The sequence below is a fragment of the Colletotrichum gloeosporioides genome (genome assembly GCF_011800055.1).
Source record: "Colletotrichum gloeosporioides strain Lc1 chromosome Unknown consensus_30, whole genome shotgun sequence".
NCBI lineage: Eukaryota > Fungi > Ascomycota > Sordariomycetes > Glomerellales > Glomerellaceae > Colletotrichum > Colletotrichum gloeosporioides.
This window is the reverse complement of record NW_025544675.1, coordinates 457,486-476,118: the sequence shown is the minus strand read 5'-3', so window position 1 is coordinate 476,118 and position 18,633 is coordinate 457,486. Positions and strand designations below refer to the sequence as shown.

Genomic DNA, 18,633 nt, shown 5'->3' with positions numbered 1-18,633 from the left:
GACGTTACCTCTAAACTTGACGAACCCGGGTACTACACTTCCGTCGTTTTCCAATTTATTTTGAGTGGATTGACGTCCGCATTCATCGACACAAAAGGGGGCGGCGGTAACCTCTCCGCACATGGCATTGCAAAAGGCTTGCAAGGTCTTTGTAGCAGCCCTCCTCTTTTCGTCGATCACTTGCTCTGGGGTGGTGTGGCATGCAAGCCTCCTGTAGCTTCTCTGTCTGTCTTCGACATATTCTCTGATGTCCGTTGATGGTTGTCACACTGCCTTGTCAGAAAACGCAGTCTTCTCCGTAGGTTCGCATCCCTGAGGTAATCTGCGCGCAGGCTTAGAAGGGCTGAAAATAGAGAGGGGCCAAAAGGCGGTTAATAGGCCTACTCACATGGCTGAACCACGATTGACCGCCATCAAAACATGGCTTGATGTCTTGGCTGTGCATTGATAGCTGGCAATTCGATGTTTGGGTTGCAACATCTTCGGGTTGGAGTGGTGGATGGCTGATATTTGGGGGCCCGAGGCCAGTTTTCGGGAGCTCACATTTGTTAGTAGACACCCAAACGATTTGTTATGTGGAATAGCCAAGCGGAAGTGTGAGTGTCGCTCTTTGTACTGGTTTGATCCTTCTCTGGCAAGGCCGCTAAGGGACGACGGTTCTCACCTTCTTGCCATCGGAGATGCGAGTCTGCCTACCCTCTCATCTCGTGAGTTGTGACGAAAGTCATCGTGGCCGATGCATCCGCACATACTTCTACTCCCTCGTCATTTCAGTGCCGCTTATTTGCTGGAACTACCTTTGCGAGGTGACAAGGATGCATGCTCACCGTCTTGTGGCTCTGTTGTCACAGTGTTCTGGTGGATGCATTGCTATCTATCAAATATGATGGGGCTGCGCGCATCGCACTAAGATGTCGACTAGCAAGGCAACCTTGGTAGCAGAGAGCCCAACGGTAACACGAAAGTAACCTGTGACCTCTGATGCTAACAATCGGGACTTGTCTCGGTTCGAGTTACCCTCTGCATGATGCCCTTGCGCCCCTCAGAATACTCTAGGCTGACTAGCCATGGGCTGAGTTTCTGTAGGACTTCTCAAAGACGGCTAGCTTCCTGAAGGGCATACCATACGTCGTCCTTCACTGTGGCTGGCGCACATGAGAGACACCTCGAACGTTGGGCTCTTCTGCATGGCGCCGGAGAAAAAGCCCATGTCCCTGCCCTAACGAAGCCTCAGAACATCCATTGGATGTATGTCCTTCCCCACTCACAGGTTCTCTGGCAGTTGATCTTAAGTACCGGGAACATCTTCGCAGGAAGTAGAAGAATGCTAAGGATTCCTTACTAAAAGCGGGCTCAAAGCCGTCAAGCTGCAAGAGATACCCGCTTTACAGACCACAAGAGGGTAGCCTTAGTTGCACACACCCCATGGCACACACGATGAGGCACACTGAGCCGAGAGTCTACTTGCTCACTTGATCACAATTACACTTTCTTGTACATTTAGCCAGCACTCTCTGCTCCAAGATGAGGCTAGCCTGCGTACAATTCTCTGGATAGGAGCCGGCCACGTTAGGCCTCTAGGGCGGAGCTTCACCAGCAACATTTCCCGACAACATACAACTTACAGATACCAAGCACACTTCCCATTTGTTGATGCCTGGTATGGTTCTACGGGAGCCTGGTCATGTTGGTCTCGGTGCAGCGAGAGAGTGCGTCGTGGCGCGGATACCCTGCTGCTAAGGCACGTGCATCCGGGGGAGACGCCCATATACATGGCGACACCTCTGCATGAATACTTGACACAATAAGACACATTGAATGGATCATCTTTTTGGAGGCTTGTACGGCTGCGCAAGGTCGCGCGCATAAGACATGCATCCCCGGGGTTTTGTGGCTGGTATACCAAACCTGGGCAGGCATGGCTGTATGGTGTCTGTGCAACTCAATTGGATCCTGGGGACAAATTAGATATCAATCATAGGCTTTAGTAAGCAGAATTATGTATTTACGAAGTAATGTACAAAAAGAATGTACGTACATGCGACGAAATCAGTAGTTATCTGAAGAAAGACGCGGTGGTTGTAATGGGAGTTGTTATAGCACAATTGGATTTCCCATAGAAACATAGAAAGTCTTAGAAGACGTCGAAACTAACCTATGCCCATTTTGAAATAAATGAACTCGATTGACTAGGTCATATAGCCTTGGCCATGGAATCTACCTGTGGTTGGATAGGTAGTCTAGTGTTCTCAACTCCAGAAACAAGGGTAAGCGTGGATGTTTCATGCTGGCACCTTTGCGTCAGCTGCACGAGACCTCATGCGTTGTTAGTGATGATTCAGCGACATGGTGCTTTGGCTGAATAAGTTGAAGCCGGATTCAGGCAAAAGTTGTAGCAAAGAGTCGGAGTGTAGTCAAGTTACGCAAAGCCTAAACCTTCAGAAACAACTGTATTGAACTGATAACATGCGTGATATATGATGTTTTCGCCGTCTTCAATTTGTCTTTGACTCCTGATCTCCCGTATGTTAGGCCACAAATAGTAATGATTCCATCAGAGTGATGATTTATGCATGGCAGATATAACATTTGATAATAGGACTTCAGGAGCTTGTGAAATCGATACGCACGCTCTATACCACAGGTTTCTCAGAGAACTGATCATGGATTCTCTAGTAAGTCTGGTATGCTAACTACCATAATGAACGTCACATATGGCATTGCGTCAAATCCTAGTGTAGGAGTTCGCGATGGTGGAGACCGAAGATCGCACTAAATAGACGACCCGTCACTAGTACGATTGCAACGCACGGGACCGGGAGGTAGGAAACTCTGAATTGACGGCAAATTCAGTGGAAAGTGAAATGCTGTTTAGCGCGTTGACCGGCACTTGGTCCAGGGGGTGCCTCAGGGTCTGACCAAGAACTGGTTCCTATGGGCGACAGCGGCTTTCTGCAGCTCCTCAACATAGCCTCGCATGCACAAGACGTCAAAGTGATTGGCGAAAGCTTTGTGAGTGATCACATGATCAATCTGTCAAGCCAGACGCCCGCGAACAGGAGGGGAAGGGTGTCAAGAGTGGCACGTTGTGTCTCATGGGATGCAGTTTGACAGACGTATTGGCGTTGCCTTCTCATGACCCCTCAATTCCTATAAACCACAATCAATACGCCGACCAACACTCTTATGGTGCTGTGATACGAGTAGGAAACCGTCAGTCTGTCAGTCGAGATGGTCTAAGCAACTGAAGCCATGTCCAGGGGTCTTGTGTGGACTCGTGAGGTCTCGGCGCGCCGCGCGCGTGATGGTCCATCGTGAACATCGGAAAAGATTGGCGATCTAGCCAATGAAAAGAGCAGTGATATATGGGCAACGGAGCCGCTAGTCACTAAGGACGAGTCAAAGTTATTAGGGCGGGAACAGGGTTCAACAAATGCTCGCCTCACCTTGCTACTCCACCTCATTGGCTAGGCAGCCGTGGTATGACCGCAAGCTAGGAAGCAAAATAATGGGACTGATCAATCATCTAGCTTGAAAAGTACCAGGGTGAAGTTTATTCGCCGGGTCGAAATGGAGTCAGCATGGTGTTTTGATGTAGAGGGCTATTCGTAGTGCATGTTCGATTACCAGTCGTAATGGAAGGTCGCTCGTGGCCTGATAACTCACTAGCTCCCACTCCTCTTTTCACTGCATTTTAATCTTGACATCAACTCAGTTGTTTGACCAGAATGTTTCAAGCATGCAAGATTACGACTTTTCGACTGCATTGAACGACCACTACTAGTACAGCTCTCATCAAAACACCAAACAAGAACTTTTTACAGCGCCGGGGATAAGAGAACAACAGAAACCAGGATTTTCTTCCTCAAGATAGGTGACGTCGAAATGCTATGATGAGTGAGTTCATGGCTGATGCCAAGCCATATCCTACATTCTCCCATACCCCCTTCCTTATCCTTTACTTTTGACGATGGCTGGACTTGGAGTGTTTTTTCTTTTTCTTCTTCTCATCATGATTTGGACTGTAACTTCAGTTAGAGAGATCCCGAGTTGTTGGAGGAAACTCATACCTGCTAGGTCTATTGACATGAGTCGACATCGATCTTTCGGATCTCGCAGGGAGATTTTGCAAGTTCAATTGTATTGGGTTACGGCCGCGGGGATCCTCTTGAGCTGGTACGATGTCAAAGTTGGTTCCATGTGGATTCCAAGCGCCCATGTGGCCAAAGTCCTGGGATGACGGAGTTCCAACTGAGAAACCTGTGGAGGCCGACTGCATGCTTGACGAATAGTAAGCGCTGGGAATCGCATCACCCATGGCGGGGTCAGGATGTGCGGTGCTGAAATCATTCCCGCTCCCTACATAAGGCTGAGAAGGCAAAGTTGCATTCCAGTCCATTTGCTGCTGTGCCGCCGGCTGATACCAATATCCATCGGGCTCGCCAGCTGTTGCGTTCTGCGGCGATGAATGTGGGTTGGCAGTCTGTGAGTGGCCCATACCAAAGTGGTGCGATGAAGAGTGACAAGGTATGGGCTGTGGCGGCGGGTTCGCCGTTTGCTGGGCGTCGTAAGGTTGGTAGGGGTAAGACATGGAGCCTCGATTATTCTGGCCCGCAGTGCCTTGCTGCTGTTGGAGATCGGCTTTGCGCTTTGAGCTACTCGAGACCATGTCTGTCTTTGTTTCAACGTCAAGAGAAAAGTGACTTTTCGAAAAGACTTCAGGGGCGGGACAGCGAGGAGAACTGTATTAATAATTTTGCAGGATGCCCTCGAAACATCGTCTTATGAACAACAGGCGTATGCTAACAGCGACCTCTTAACTGTCGTCGGGGGACGGGCCTTTCGAATCACACTTCACAATAATCATCTTAGCGTTGGGCGCGATTTGTTACAAAGATGAAAGCCCTACGGCATCGTTGGGCACGAACAAACGCTTGGAATAGACACAAAATTCGGATTGCCCTATCATGGGCAGCCTCAAAAACACGGCGTCGTCTGCTAGCTGCTGCTGCCTAGAGTCCTAGAGGAGGTGTGGGCTCACTCAAAGCTGCCTTCTCACGCTCTTCAGATAGCTGAAAATTAATGAGCAGAACAACCGATGCGGACTAAAGATGGTTCGCCCCAGAGCCCCCATTTCTGGGAAGGTGAAGGTAAGTAGGATCTGTTGCTAACGCATCTCACGTCTTCAACTCGAGCCGACCACAGATGCACTTAGCCGGGGCCGCTCCGAATTCGATGACCATCGCGCTGTATCACAGCTGAAGAACCTGTTCAGATAACAAGACAGGGGGCTGCCATCCCGCCGGGGCATACGTACCCCAAGGAATGAAAGGCCTTGACGCAGAGATGCATTTTGGTTCGTTCATTGGCCAACTCTCAATAGCCTTGCTTCCAGATGTGCAGAATGGCTCTGAAGGATTTACAGGATGTAGCCCATTGAAACAAACTTGCAGATGACGTTTCTCAGCCGGCCATTGTTGCCTTCTTTTCGAGCAGAAAGGCCAAGGGGCGATTACGACACCATGTTCTGATTTGGGACTGGGTGGCATCACAGTCTCAATGCGGCCTGTAAGCGCATGTGTGCTTTTCCAGAACAGTGGTCTCCAAGCCCAGATCATCCTTCGTGCGGCAAAATGATCACGGCAACCCCGAAAATTAAACAGCCACAACAGCAATTACGACAAGGCGGTGAGACCACGACGAGCCCTGCTTGATGCCTGAGCTAACTCAGGGTTCATAGTTGATTCTTAGACACGGGAAAGCGAAGAATTAGCTACTTCGGAAAACCGACCAATTTCCTTATTTCATGTTGACGTCTTGGACGGAGGCGTTGTCCCTGTCTGCCTGCACGGTACTTTCAGTGCTTAGGCTTCTGTTGGCCCTGTTGACGCTCAAGCTGCAGTGATCTACGGCGCAGAATTCCCACCACATCGGCTTGCTTCCGCTTGCCCGGCATGCTTTCATCAGCGATTGGGCTCATTCCGCTCAACATTGTATACGTTCAGTGATCAAACTCGTACTTTTGAATGGCCAAACTTCACGGACTGAACATGACTGGCTTATTGCGATGGTTGGGTTCCTGCCGAAAATGCTTGCGCCATCCGCGGGGATGTATGAGGCCGAGGAATCCTTCTCAGTTTATAACACTGTGTACGTGCCAAATTAGCTGTCGACAGGTCGTCGTACGCGGAGACACTACCGGAACTATCATTGCCCTGTTAAAGCTTCTGGGGATATTCATGAAAGTTGTACCTGGGGTGGCTCCAGCATCAGTCGCTGTAGTATTTCGCTCCTGCAGAGAACCTTGCGTGGACGGCTATCCAGCCACTCAAAGACGTCGCGGTCACCGATAAATTTACCGGACAGCTCGGCGTCTTCTTTTACTTGTTCGAACCCCGCGAAATGAGTGACCTATCCCCAATTCTGTCATAGTCGACCTCCAGCGCAACAAATTTGATACTTGAGCCAGACGTCTTGATCAGGTTCATGGCTTGCATTGTTGATCACTGCAAAGTAAGCACCATCCCAGTATTCATGTTCACATATCAGTCACAGACACATCAATGATAGCAAAGCAACAGACAAGGAAAGCACGCGCTATCTCCCGCAGCCGCAGGGCCCTCGGGCGCCGCCGGCCGCCGAGGCTTCCGTTCATCCAGTCACAATGAGCCGTCTGGCCCGCGAGAGTTGGTTGGCAATAGATGCTTTGATAGGCCCTGGTCAGCAATCGCTCCGTCCTGGGCCGTCTGGGCGGCTGCATCTCGCCGTAAGCAGCTACGCATTTGTCATAGGCGACCATTGGATCTGGACAACAAGGCCGACGGTGAAAAGGTCACATCGTATGCCCTTGGAATTAACTCCTATACATAAAAAAGAGTTGGAAGCTTTGTTTTAACGTTCCAGTAAGACCAATATTCGACTTGAACTGGGGTTGTGACTGTCATGTAAGGGAAATCGTACCTCGGGCACCTGGTCAGTGACTTCATAAGTCTGAAATGCGAGAAACCGAATGATTTGTCCTCGACATTATTTAGCGAATTTCCGTCTTTGGATATATAAGTTGCTTTCACTCAAGTTCGGGGAAATCGCTTTTGCTCGGTTCGAAAACGTATAATGACATATGCTGTATTTTAATTCTTTCTACTTTCTGATCAGTGCTGATTGCATCAGTATCCGCTTCAATTATGACTGTTAAGCTTTTCTGATCATCTAGAACTCTAGACCCAAGATCAGAACCCATACTGCTCTGCATGTAGACAGATTCCTTGCGCCCCAGTACCTTTGTGTACGGCTCTCTCGTCGGAGAGTCGGGCAACACAATTTCTAACCGTAGCTACGAGAGACGAGCCACCACAAACAACAACCAAGGATTCCCCGCCTGCAGCTTCAATAGGTTCTCGTATAAAGCTCGAGATGTCCGGCCGCGAGGTTGAGAGGTTGATCTTCGCTGAAAATGTGGCCCCGGTGTTATTGTACGCCTGACGGGCGCCATCAGCCTCAACGTCAGTCACCGCTGAGAACTTCGTGGCCGCTTTTTCGGCCTCTATGTCGTAATCGCCCGATGCGAAAGACGAAGGTCTGTCTTTGACCAACCGAGTCAAGTCTGATGAGGACGGAGATGTTACGCCGCCCGTTACCGCAATATGAACGTTCAACTCCATACAGTTGCTTCCTCGTCCTACCATAGCTTTCAACTCTTGTAGACGCTCAATGTAAAGAGCGATCTCGTCTGCTTCTTTAGTCATGATAAGAAAGTCAACCCGCGTTACGCAAGTCTTCTTGTCTGTTGCAATGACGCCTTCTAGCATGGAAAGAGTAAACGAGGCGCCAGTAGAGGCCGCAATGAGGACTAAAGTCTCGTAATGGCTACTCGCAGGCGGATGCCCATAGGGACCCATCACGAAGGCTGTCAACACCTTGGATTGGGCATCGCTCTGAGAAGCGAAGCGATGAAGCCTGCGCGAGAAGCCCGCGTGCTTGCGTACGACCAATTGGATACTATTGTTTTGCGCCTTTTTCTCCTTGTCTGTTGATCGATTTGCACCAGCAATGGTGTATGGATGAGTTTGCGTTGGTCCGACCCCTGGTAGCCAAAGATAAATATGCTGACCTGGTTGCCAACTGAAATTGATGTCCTCAATAGTCAGCACTGTGGTCTGAGATCCTGAGATCTTAACGCGAGCCGGATGGCCGAGTCGCTTTCCTGCGCTCATCTGGAAGTTGTTGCGAACGAGCAATACCGTTCTCCCAAGTCGATCGGAAGCAAGAGCGGCTACCGAGACCCAGATAGCTGCCTGCGCGTAGCTGGGAACATGGACATAAAGGAGCCAGAGGAAGACTACCGCGCTGATGGCGTGTTGCGCTACAAAGAGCTCGTAGCAGAGAGACCGAAGCGGACCAAGAGAAGTGATGAACTGCAAGGCCAAGATTGCCCAAGCCGCAAAGCCGTACCGGATCATGGGGCCCATCATCGAAATCTGCAACTCAACCATGTTGGCGAGAACCCATTCGGTGTAAAAGTAGAAACCGTGAACCGTTGCCGAGAGTAGTAGAGTGCGAGCCGCCCACCGATGAAGCCAGTTCAGGCGCTCGTGGCCGGAGCCAACGACGAGGCCGAAGATGCTGTACTTAGACGCCAAGAGGTAGACTAGCGGCACTTGCATGGTGGCAATCCAGGCATTACGAAAGCCAATACGCTCCCAGAAGTATCCGTCCGAGATGGCTGTCCCAGCGGCCATCATGTAGGCGATTATGATCCAGTAGACCAGCAATACCAAGGAACGACCTAACGGCGGTGGGCTCATCCAGGAAAGCCATGCTTTGCTGATGAAAAGCTGCGGGTAGCTCATCTCTCTGGAGAGGGCTGTCATCGTTGCAAAGACCTTCTGGAAGCCATTGGTTGGTCGAGTAGGGTGACGGATGGAACCTGAAGCAAGGCGGCGAAGTCTGACAGATGTATGATTCAGCCATCAAGTAGGAAGATGACGACAAAGAGTAGAATTGAATGGTGTTCCCACCAGAGTATACACAAAAGCAGAAGATAAAGGGGTACCTACCTGATACGTGACTGGTACAGACTCAACAGCCGCAAGACAGCAATACTGCCGAGGACGCTTCCGATGATGATCCAAAAATCGCGAGCGAGCTCGATATTTGTCGTCTGGAACATGTTCATGCCCATGTCCATGGACATACCGCCCATGTTACTCATATCCATCGCGGCGAATATGGCGGGAGCCGCCGCTAAAATGAACGATGTCGGGCGATGTAACGGTTGAGAAGGCCTGCTTCCAGCGCTGGCGTTTTCTGAAGACGGTGAGAAAAGAAATCAAGTTCAAATTAAAAGAAGATGGATATCTTTGCGTACAACAGCATATCAACAGACGTCAAAATCAAACAAAACCAGCTGACGTCTTCAGGCACATGCGGCGGAGGGGATAGATCATTGTGACAAAGCCCAACTACAACCAGTGACGGTGAACTACTTACAAATTCGGATCTTCCTGGAAAGTCATCCTGCATCATCCGTTCTTCTCATATCCATGTATGCTGTACCATGTGAGTGGGCTTCTTCCCCCGCATGTACCACGGTAGGAAAGGAGCCATCCGTCCCCTTCGTGTGGACTGGGACTTGGTTTCGCCCAACCATATAACACAATAGGAGATCAAACCATATTCTGACCAATCATATAATTGAAGATTTAATGAAGTTAAAGAAAGCCCGCAGTTACATGGGGCCTCCAGATATGCTTTGTTACGCCCGCATGGATCTCCGTCCAATCCGTGATCCCCTGAAAAAAGGGTTATGTGGCCGCAATTATTCAATTACCAGCTACTCTTATGCAATATAGAGATACAAATAGGTCTAAAACGCGAGAAGGGGTATGTCTTCGTCTCAACAGAGCTTAGAGCCTTCGTGCCAAAACAAGCTCAATTCTTCTCACTGCCGCGAACTAAGTTTCACCATTTCAGCCACCGGCACCCAGGAACCGTGGTATGCCGTTGTCACTGGATCGTGGAAAAAGAATGCTTGTTTCTCGTACATCGGGTGTTTGTCTCAACTCTGGGAAAGGCGAAATCTGCCTCAATCCCCCTCAGAGTTCTGGTAGTGCTCCAATGGGTGTGGCGTTGTGCCGCTAACACTGGTCATCTGCTCCCTGGGCAACGATGCTAAGGAGCCGTTTTACCGGCACCGGCAAGCTCCATTTTCTCTTCAAACAGCCGTCTTTCAGGGACTGGCCTCACATGGTGGGAAAGCATGATACTATTCCCCAAATTTGCTCGCTGATGTTGTGCAGCCTTTACGACATCCTTGGCCGACTATTTATCACCAAGCAGCACCCTCCATCTTTGCGTGACATCCGGCAGCACAAACCTTTTGTTTCTTGATTCAAAGTTTCGTTTTAATCACAGTATCGTTTTCACTGAGGCTGGTTCTCACTATCTTTACATTAATACTCAGTCCCCTATACATCATTCTTCTTCCGCCGTACGTCCGTTAATACAACATGGCACCAATTCGATCGATCGCTGTTACAGCTTTGCTGCTGGTGTCGGCGGCTCAAGCGCACTTCAAGCTCAACTCTCCGCCCACAATTGGCTTCAGCGATGATAACGAGGGCTCCGCTCCTTGCGGAAGCTTCACTCCAGACTTCACCAAGGACAACGTGACAGATTTCCATGTCAGCGGCGAGGCCATTTCGTTATTGCTTGCACACCCTCAGGCCAACTGGCTGTTCCGTGGTACACTGGACCAGACGGCTGCTTCGAACTGGAAACAGCTGTTCCCTATCGTACAGCAGAAGGGGCTGGGCGACTTTTGCGAGCCTTCCGTAACTGCACCTGCAAGCTGGGTCGGCAAGAAGGGCGTCTTGAGTGTTGTCGCCGACGGACCAGACGGTTTGCTCTACCAAGTAAGTGACATCATCTCAGCACGATACCTTTTCGGTTTGTAGGACAAGTCAGACATCTAAGTCTCCATGCTTCCCTGCTCATTTCCCCTATATCTTGTCTCTGGACAACTACTGATGCATATAATCTAGTGCTCCGCCGTAAACTTCGTCGAGGGTACAGGCACCCAACCCGCGAGCTGCAAGAACGCAACCTCCGTCTCCGCTTCCTTCGCAACGGACTCCAAGCTGACTGCGTTGGTGGCGAATGGGACCGGTAGCGCAACCCAGCCATCGACATCGAACAGCGCTAACAGCGGCGCTCCTGCCAAAGGTGCTGCTATATCTGTGGGTGGTCTCATGGTTCTGGCGGGCGCGGTCGTCGTTGGATCCGCGATGCAGTGATGGAAAGAGGCAAACACGACCAAGGTCAAAAGCTGGTATCACGCACATTTGAGTAGTTTTATTTTCGTTCTCCAAAATACAGTGCGTCTTGCACGTCATTTCATGGTCGTCGTTAGTAACCGAGGCATTAGCCATCTCGCTTGATCTTCCGTAACACATGCGCCTTGGCTTATATTTACCTTGAGCATTCGGTTATCACTACCCGGACTGAGGCCTGCTATTTCTCTGACACATTCGTTCGACTTCGTGCAATCAGCACAGAAGAGCCCAAGCCGTTCGAGGCCTGCTCAGACCAGCCAGCCCTGCAAGCCTAGACAGTCTAGCGAAGGGGAAGACACATGACCTGCAAGAACGACAAGGAGCATTGGATAGCAGGACCAGTCAGAAACAGGTGCTTGAACGGCACCGAGAATCCTTCCCTATCGCCCTCGAGGTTTGCTTCTTAGCGTTCGGCCAGCTTACGTACAATCCGATAGCCGTCTCTCAAACGCGCAACGCTGTTGCTTTTGAGATATCGAACTCAATCACTATCATCGGATACTCGTTCCGGAGTTTTGACCCACATCACCCCGGACATCCCCTTGTAATCGTCGATGTAACGTGCCCGAGATATGCAATGCAGATACGGCGTCATCTTTCTTGTCCCTGGAAATGGCAATCATATTCCCTTTAATCTGAGCCTTGGAAAGCCCCCATAAATGGTAGCCTCGTCTGGTCAGCTTTGACAGAACACCGATGTCCCAATCTTCATACGTTTGCAGCATTCCATCTCGAGCGCTCTCCAGGCTAGGTCTGTATCGCCGAGATAGTCAAGCGATAGTGACAGTCATAGAGATCTTTATACCTGTCGATTTGGACAGCTGCGAGTTTTGCAAACACCCACCTACTGTTCTTCACAATGCAGACGTCTCAGATATCCGACACGCAGGCTTCCGAGAAATCAGACCAGGAGAAGCAGTTGTCTCCCGTGCGCACCGCTGAATCTGTTCATCAGGGTCAGATCACGTCCGATGAACAGGAGCAGGGGGACTTACACCGAGATTTCAGTCCACGGCATATTCACGTACGTTCTATCGAACTATATACACCCCTCCTTCGCTGCTAGGTCTGACGCATGGCCATAGATAATATCCCTAGGCTCTAGCGTGGGCAGCGGGCTTTTCATCGCGACTGGCAAGGCGTTAGCAACCGGCGGCCCCGGCACTATGTTCCTGGCTTACTTGATTGTATGTACTGGAGTTTGGTCCAATCTCCAGAGCCTGGGTGAGATGACCATCGCTTTCCCTGTTTCTGGTAGCTTCGTCAACTATGCTGGTCGATGGGTTGATCCTGCTCTAGCCTTTGGTGCAGGTTTTGCCGAATGGCTCGGTAAGTCTGCGTCCCAATCTTCATATTCATTGTCTCCATCGTCATATGTCCTTCCCACTGACCAGGAGGAAACAGGTTGGATCGCAGTATTCGCAGCTGAAGCAGAGTTCTTCGTCGTTTTAATTGAGTACTGGACGACTGCAGTACCACACGCAGCTTTGAGTCAGTTATTCTCTCTCTCTCTTTATCTTGAAAGATTTCAAACTGACTAACGCGTGAACAAATAGTCTCGATCTTTCTATGCATTTGTCTTGTGGTCTTCTTCCTCCCGAACAAGTTCTTCGCCTGGCTTCAATCCATTGGATCGCTTGTCAAGATCATTCTTTTCGTCTTCGTTATTTTCCTCTCTCTTGCATTGATCGCTGGCGCCGGCCCCACCGGATCTGTCAAAGATGGAAGCTATTGGCGTGAAGGAAAGGCATTCCAGAACGGATTCATGGTAACCATTCGGCATCCACGTTTAGCGGAGCTTCTCGGCCACTGACATATGTGATCCTAGGGCTTTGCGAGTTGCGCACTTCTAGCTATCTGGGCAGTTGGCGACCAGGTCTTCATTGGCGTCATGGGAGGAGAGGCCAGCTCGCCAAGATATTCGATGGCCCACGCGTCAACTCTGGTCCCGATACGTGTCAGCTTCATGTATCTGGTCTCCGTTATCTTTATCGGCATCATAGTCCCATCAGATGACCCCCTTCTCCTCGGCGGATCTGGCTCTGCGGCCTCGCCTTTCGTCATCGCAACGCGGAACTCAGGCCTGGCGGGAATTCCAGACTTCATCAATGTCTGCATGATCATTGGCATATTGGCCATTGCGCTGGAGTCGATATATCTTCCCTCTCGGATCATCCGTACCATGGCTTTTCAAGGTCTGCTTCCGGAGGTTCTGGCAAAGTGCGACGACAAAGGCCGTCCTCGATGGGCTCTTTTCATCAGCGCCATTGTGGGTGTTATCTTGAGCTACCTCAGCTTGAGCAGTAAGATCCCTCATCCGTTTATTCAGCATCGAGATAGACTAACTTTAGGTGAAGGTGGTGGAACCACGGCGTTGAATTGGTTCATTTCGATCACGAGCGCCTCATTTTTCAGCAACTGGGCCATCATTGCTTTGACGAACTTGAGGTTTCATGCTGCTTTGCGAGCACAGAACGACAAGATATTTAGCCAAAACTTTGCCTGGAAGTCTATCGCCTGGCCGTTTGCACCCATCTGGGGTCTCATTATATCCTCAATGCTTCTGGTCTGTCTGGTTTATGCGGCTGTTAACCCTTCGGTGAGTAATTCAGGTTAAAGTCGCTGGGGCTTCTAAGCTCTGTACCAATTCGTAACTGACATTCCTTTTGCAGACCGATTTCTCGGCCGAGAACTTTTTCGAGTACATGATCGGCCTTCTCATGATCGTGGGTGCTACGATTGGCTACAAGCTCGTCAGGCGCTCGCGTTGGGTCGATCCAGCGGAAGCTGACTTGGTAACCGGGCGGCATATGCTGACAGACGAAGAAATTCAATTTCTCAACGAATACTACAGTAGACCTTTGTGGAGGAGGGTGATGACTTACCTGTCATTGGTTTGAGAGAACAACGTCTTGTTTAATATGGGGAAGGACCGTTTGTGACTCCAGAGTCCACCATTTCATTCTTCTGGCTTTGTTGCCAAGTTCCCATTCAAATGAATAAGACGCATTATGACCGACATATCCGTGAATCAGTCAATTCATTGTGCAAAATGAAGTATGCCGACGCCGGTGTGATCGGCGACGTTGGCGCATAGACTCCCCGGACGCCGAGTCACGCTACGGCATCTCCATCCGGGCGGCGATGTCATCTGTTCGGCTGTGGGGGCCACGAACCCCGGGAGCCAAGCAACACCCGCTTACATATGAACCCATGCCTGGCTATCAACACCCGGCAATACATGCGGGGAAGGGAGAAGGATTTCACAGTAAATTAGGTCTGATAAGAAACCCTAGTGGTTATCGTTGAAACCTGCTGGTTTTGAGAATACTTCTGTATGCACTACCGGCTGTAACCCCGCTGCGTATCCCGAGGTGAACGTTGATAATGTAGCTTGACTGCCCAGCACTGCCTCATATGGGCTAACATAGTGGCTAATCATAGTTCTTTGCATTTGGGCACCATGTCCGAGGACAAACAGACTGTCGTTATCGCCGGTGCCGGTGATCTTGCGCAGTATCTCGCCGAGGAGTTCAAAGTCGACAACACGCACGATGTTCTTCTCATATCCCGAAAGGAACGCAAATTCTTCACCAAATTAGGTGTGACTACTCACGAAATAGATGAGTATTCCACCGACAGCGTCTTAGCTGTTCTCGAACGAGCCAACGCGACTGTTCTGATTTCGACCCTGCACACCGACGATCCGGCGCTCTACACGTCATTGCATAATGCACTTCTCCTGGCCTGCAAGGCTTCAAAGACATGCAAGAGGTTTATACCCAGCGAGTTCCTGGGAAACTTGCGCAAATTTGACAACATCCCACGCGGAATCGCTCGCGCGCGGAGAGCCTTTCGCTCGGAGTTGCTGAAAGAGTCCGAAATCAAGTGGACTCTTGTTAATCTTGGATGGCTAGCGGACTACTTCGTTCAGCAGCCTGATGGGTCAAGAAGCTACATTCGTCCCTTTCCTCAAGGATGGCCGATCAATATAGAGGAACGGACCGTTAGAGTAATTGGTACTGGGGATGAACCGATGTGCTGGACAGCGGCACGAGATGTAGCGAAGGCAGTTGTGAAGCTCGTATCTCATAACGAGTGGCCTGATCATGTCTACGTATTCGGAGAGATTGGATCCTGGAACCAAGCAATCGAGAAGGTCGAGCGCTACTATGAAATTATGTTAACTGTCAGTTGGTCCTATACCCTGTACGAATATAGACTGACTTGATAAACAGCGAACACACGTCACCAAAGACGACATATCTCGAGACTTAGCTAATGAGGCAGAGGTCGGAAAGTGGTACAGGGCTACGATTGATGAGTGGTCACTAGCTGGTGCAACCGCTGTGCCTCTGGAAGAAGCACTTCATCAGCGCGAGAGGTACTTTGGGGAGGTTAAGTTCAGAGATATCAACGAACTATTACGTAGCTCGGAACATATGCAGATCATTTGAGCGATAGTAATAACATGAGACAGGTTATGCCCTCACCTCCTCAAGCTGATCCAACTGAATGTCGCCTTGCTTCGAATCTACGCGAGCTTCCGAGGCATGCTGGCCTGGTTGGACTGTTCTTCCACCAGTCGCGTAAACTCCGCCCGTGATACCACCTCTCGTGAACAGGAGCGGGATATCTTCCAGCTCGAGTCCTTGGGTCTCTGGGTAGAAGAAGTAGACCATGGGTATGAACAGGACGCTTAGAATGACGAAAATGATGAACGTTCTCCACTCAATGTTTGCTTGTGAATCCCCGTCAGTCCGCTTCAAACACTGAAGAATAGTCAAACCCAACGAAGGAAATAGGGGTAATCTTCACCACAGCAAAGACGGCCATCCAGTTCCAGCCAGAAGCAATTACCTGCATTTTGGAGCGTACTCGGGTGGTCGAAAGTTCAGACGGGTAAAATCTCGGGACCTAAAATCGTTTAGTCTTTATGCATACGCTTCCAGCAGATTTCTGTACTTACAGGAAGCCATCCAACGCCGTAGAAGAGCTGGAATAGGAAGATGAAGGCGAATGCTCCAGATGCAGCTCCACTGGAGCCCCTGGTCAATAGTATTGTAACCACGACAAAGCAGATGCCAGGAGACTATGACATTGAATACGCGTCACCTTGGGCGGGAGCAGCCTTTCAACCGTATGTCATACCCACATATTCAGGATTGGCATGAAAAGAACTGACGGAAGATTTTAGTATGTCCGAAGAAGAAGACAGCAGATGGGAACGCCGTACTTGGCCAGAGCTGTCACAGCTGGCATCGTCTGTCCCTGAAGCTGGTATCCATTTCCAGAGTAAGCCATCGTCTCTTATAGTTCTGATATACTACTGGGCTAGTCATTCCAGTCATGTTTTGATGCTCATGTCAAGTAGGAACTCACATCTAACGCCAGAACAAAGACTTTGAAGGCGATGACGTGCCTTTTGGACCACTTTTCTCTCCAAACTCATGGCTTCGTGGTCTATTCTCGGACTACCGCGACCTTGAAACAAGAGGAACTTCCCAAGGGAGTAGACTCTGGTTTTAAGTACACAGGTGTCTGCATCAACACATCTCTTTATCTGCCCTGGCTACTTGGTCAATGCAGAGCTCAGGGGGTTATTCTCAAGCGTGGTGCAGTCTCTCATATCGACGACCTAAAGACGATGCACCACAGCGGAAAGCCTGCCGACGTCCTCGTCAATGCTTCCGGTCTTCTGGCTCGTGATTTAGGGGGCGTTCTCGATAAATCCGTCGTCCCCATCAGAGGTCAGACTGTCCTGGTGCGGAATGAAGCAGGACCTCTCTACAACATATCGGGAACGGATGACGGAGATGCCGAAATCTCGTATTTGATGATGCGCGCATCTGGAGGAGGTACTGTGTTGGGCGGCACTTACGACAAGGGAAATTGGAGCCAGGAGCCTGATATGAACATCGCCAAGCGGATCATCAAGCGTTGTGTGGCGTTGTCTCCTCAGCTTGCGAATGAAAAGGGGGTAGAAGGTGTCGAAATCATAGGACACGGAGTTGGCTTGCGGCCCTGGAGAAAGGACGGTATCCGACTGGAGACGGATTTCGATTTTTCAACAAAGGAAACTCTAGTGGTCCACAACTATGGACATGCTGGCTGGGGATACCAAGGCTCTTATGGTTGCGCTGAGTACGTGGTTGAGCTTGTCGAAGGTTTCCAGAAGGATAGAAACGTCGTCGATGAGGCAAAACTTTGGAGGTTCTTGCATTTATTAAGCTCTGCAATAGTCGAGCGAAGCACCATACCTTAGGCCGGTTATTACAGACCGCCTATTTTTCCTGTGCTATGTTGACTATTTTTCCTGTAGCTATTCTACCTTATCGTCATACTTTAATCGTCGTCGTCGCTTCTATAGTTATTATCGCTTCTGTTATCGCCGTCGTTTATACCGTCGTCGTTGTCGTCGTCCTCGCTAATACTATCGTCTCGGACAGGTGTAATTAAATACACAGGAAATATAGCCACGCAGACACAGGCAAAATAGGCGGTCTCGGTTATTAGGCAGCATTATTCCACCTAAGGCGTGATCACGCGGAAAGACAAATGTTTAGAACGGTTCCACATACAATTGTATGAAGGATTCCAGTTTGCACCAGTCACAAGTAAGACCATAATGGTTTGGGTTGTGTTTGGTGAAGTCAAGTCTACTCCGAATTTTGCAAGACGCCTCAAAGCCTTGGGAAGATAAAACTTCAATCTATGATTTCCCCTGCCCGCTTCTAACCCAATTGCCGACTCCCTTGGTTGCGCTCGCCTCTGATAGAGAAATCTAGAAGTTACAGCAATGGAACTTCCCATCCGACTGCGTGTGGCAGTCTTTGCTGAAGCACAGGCCCTTGCAGTTGGAGTATGTGTCAAAGCCTTGAGGCTGGCATGCCTTAGCAGCCTGAGGGGCGGCGCTGACGGCGGTTGCTGCAACGAGGCAGAAGATGACTTCGAAGAATCTCATGTTGGAGCTACACATCATATTAGAGGATATGATACCAACAGAAGTATCAGTTGCTGGAGATACTGACTTGGTGGTGCGTATGCGCGCGTAATGAGGTTTTCTTGATATTTGGCAAGAGCCGAAAGACTGATAGCTGGTTTGGAGGCTTTGGAGTTCCTGTAGTCGATGATCTGCATACAATCGGGGAGAGATATTCTGCCTATTTATATTTGGACTTCTTCCATATCAGCTGCAAACTTCGTGATATATAGTTTACCAAAGCGAGTCATTTCTCAAATTCTCCTATATCTGACAAGCTTTCTTACATTCCATGGGTATAGGCTATTTTGAACCCGA

At 49.8% G+C, this 18,633-nt stretch overlaps 7 protein-coding genes across 7 annotated transcripts; 4 read left to right on the top strand and 3 right to left on the bottom strand.

Moving 5' to 3' along the window:
- Positions 1-4,030: 4,030 nt before the first annotated feature.
- On the bottom strand, positions 4,031-4,669 carry GCG54_00008781 (uncharacterized protein; the record flags this gene model as incomplete). Its single annotated transcript, XM_045408740.1, has 1 exon — positions 4,031-4,669. The coding sequence occupies one exon, from the start codon at positions 4,667-4,669 to the stop codon at positions 4,031-4,033; it is 639 nt and encodes a 212-aa protein (XP_045266483.1).
- Positions 4,670-7,229: 2,560 nt separating this feature from the next.
- Positions 7,230-9,217, bottom strand: GCG54_00008780 (uncharacterized protein; the record flags this gene model as incomplete). The annotated part of the gene is made up of 2 exons (XM_045408739.1): positions 7,230-8,946; positions 9,057-9,217. The coding sequence occupies 2 exons, from the start codon at positions 9,215-9,217 to the stop codon at positions 7,230-7,232; spliced, it is 1,878 nt and encodes a 625-aa protein (XP_045266482.1).
- A 1,291-nt stretch (positions 9,218-10,508) lies between these two features.
- GCG54_00008779 (uncharacterized protein) lies at positions 10,509-11,294 on the top strand (the record flags this gene model as incomplete). Its single annotated transcript, XM_045408738.1, has 2 exons — positions 10,509-10,913; positions 11,043-11,294. The coding sequence occupies 2 exons, from the start codon at positions 10,509-10,511 to the stop codon at positions 11,292-11,294; spliced, it is 657 nt and encodes a 218-aa protein (XP_045266481.1).
- Positions 11,295-12,192: 898 nt separating this feature from the next.
- On the top strand, positions 12,193-14,233 carry GCG54_00008778 (Amino-acid permease GAP3; the record flags this gene model as incomplete). The annotated part of the gene is made up of 6 exons (XM_045408737.1): positions 12,193-12,357; positions 12,419-12,662; positions 12,890-13,101; positions 13,162-13,636; positions 13,685-13,932; positions 14,006-14,233. 6 exons carry the CDS (start codon positions 12,193-12,195, stop codon positions 14,231-14,233), a joined length of 1,572 nt encoding a protein of 523 aa, XP_045266480.1.
- A 563-nt stretch (positions 14,234-14,796) lies between these two features.
- GCG54_00008777 (Oxidoreductase swnR) lies at positions 14,797-15,790 on the top strand (the record flags this gene model as incomplete). The annotated part of the gene is made up of 2 exons (XM_045408736.1): positions 14,797-15,522; positions 15,572-15,790. The coding sequence occupies 2 exons, from the start codon at positions 14,797-14,799 to the stop codon at positions 15,788-15,790; spliced, it is 945 nt and encodes a 314-aa protein (XP_045266479.1).
- A 24-nt stretch (positions 15,791-15,814) lies between these two features.
- On the bottom strand, positions 15,815-16,199 carry GCG54_00008776 (uncharacterized protein; the record flags this gene model as incomplete). Its single annotated transcript, XM_045408735.1, has 2 exons — positions 15,815-16,096; positions 16,152-16,199. The coding sequence occupies 2 exons, from the start codon at positions 16,197-16,199 to the stop codon at positions 15,815-15,817; spliced, it is 330 nt and encodes a 109-aa protein (XP_045266478.1).
- Positions 16,200-16,342: 143 nt separating this feature from the next.
- On the top strand, positions 16,343-17,598 carry GCG54_00008775 (D-amino-acid oxidase; the record flags this gene model as incomplete). Its single annotated transcript, XM_045408734.1, has 3 exons — positions 16,343-16,477; positions 16,524-16,628; positions 16,708-17,598. The coding sequence occupies 3 exons, from the start codon at positions 16,343-16,345 to the stop codon at positions 17,596-17,598; spliced, it is 1,131 nt and encodes a 376-aa protein (XP_045266477.1).
- Between the last annotated feature and the right edge of the window lie 1,035 nt (positions 17,599-18,633).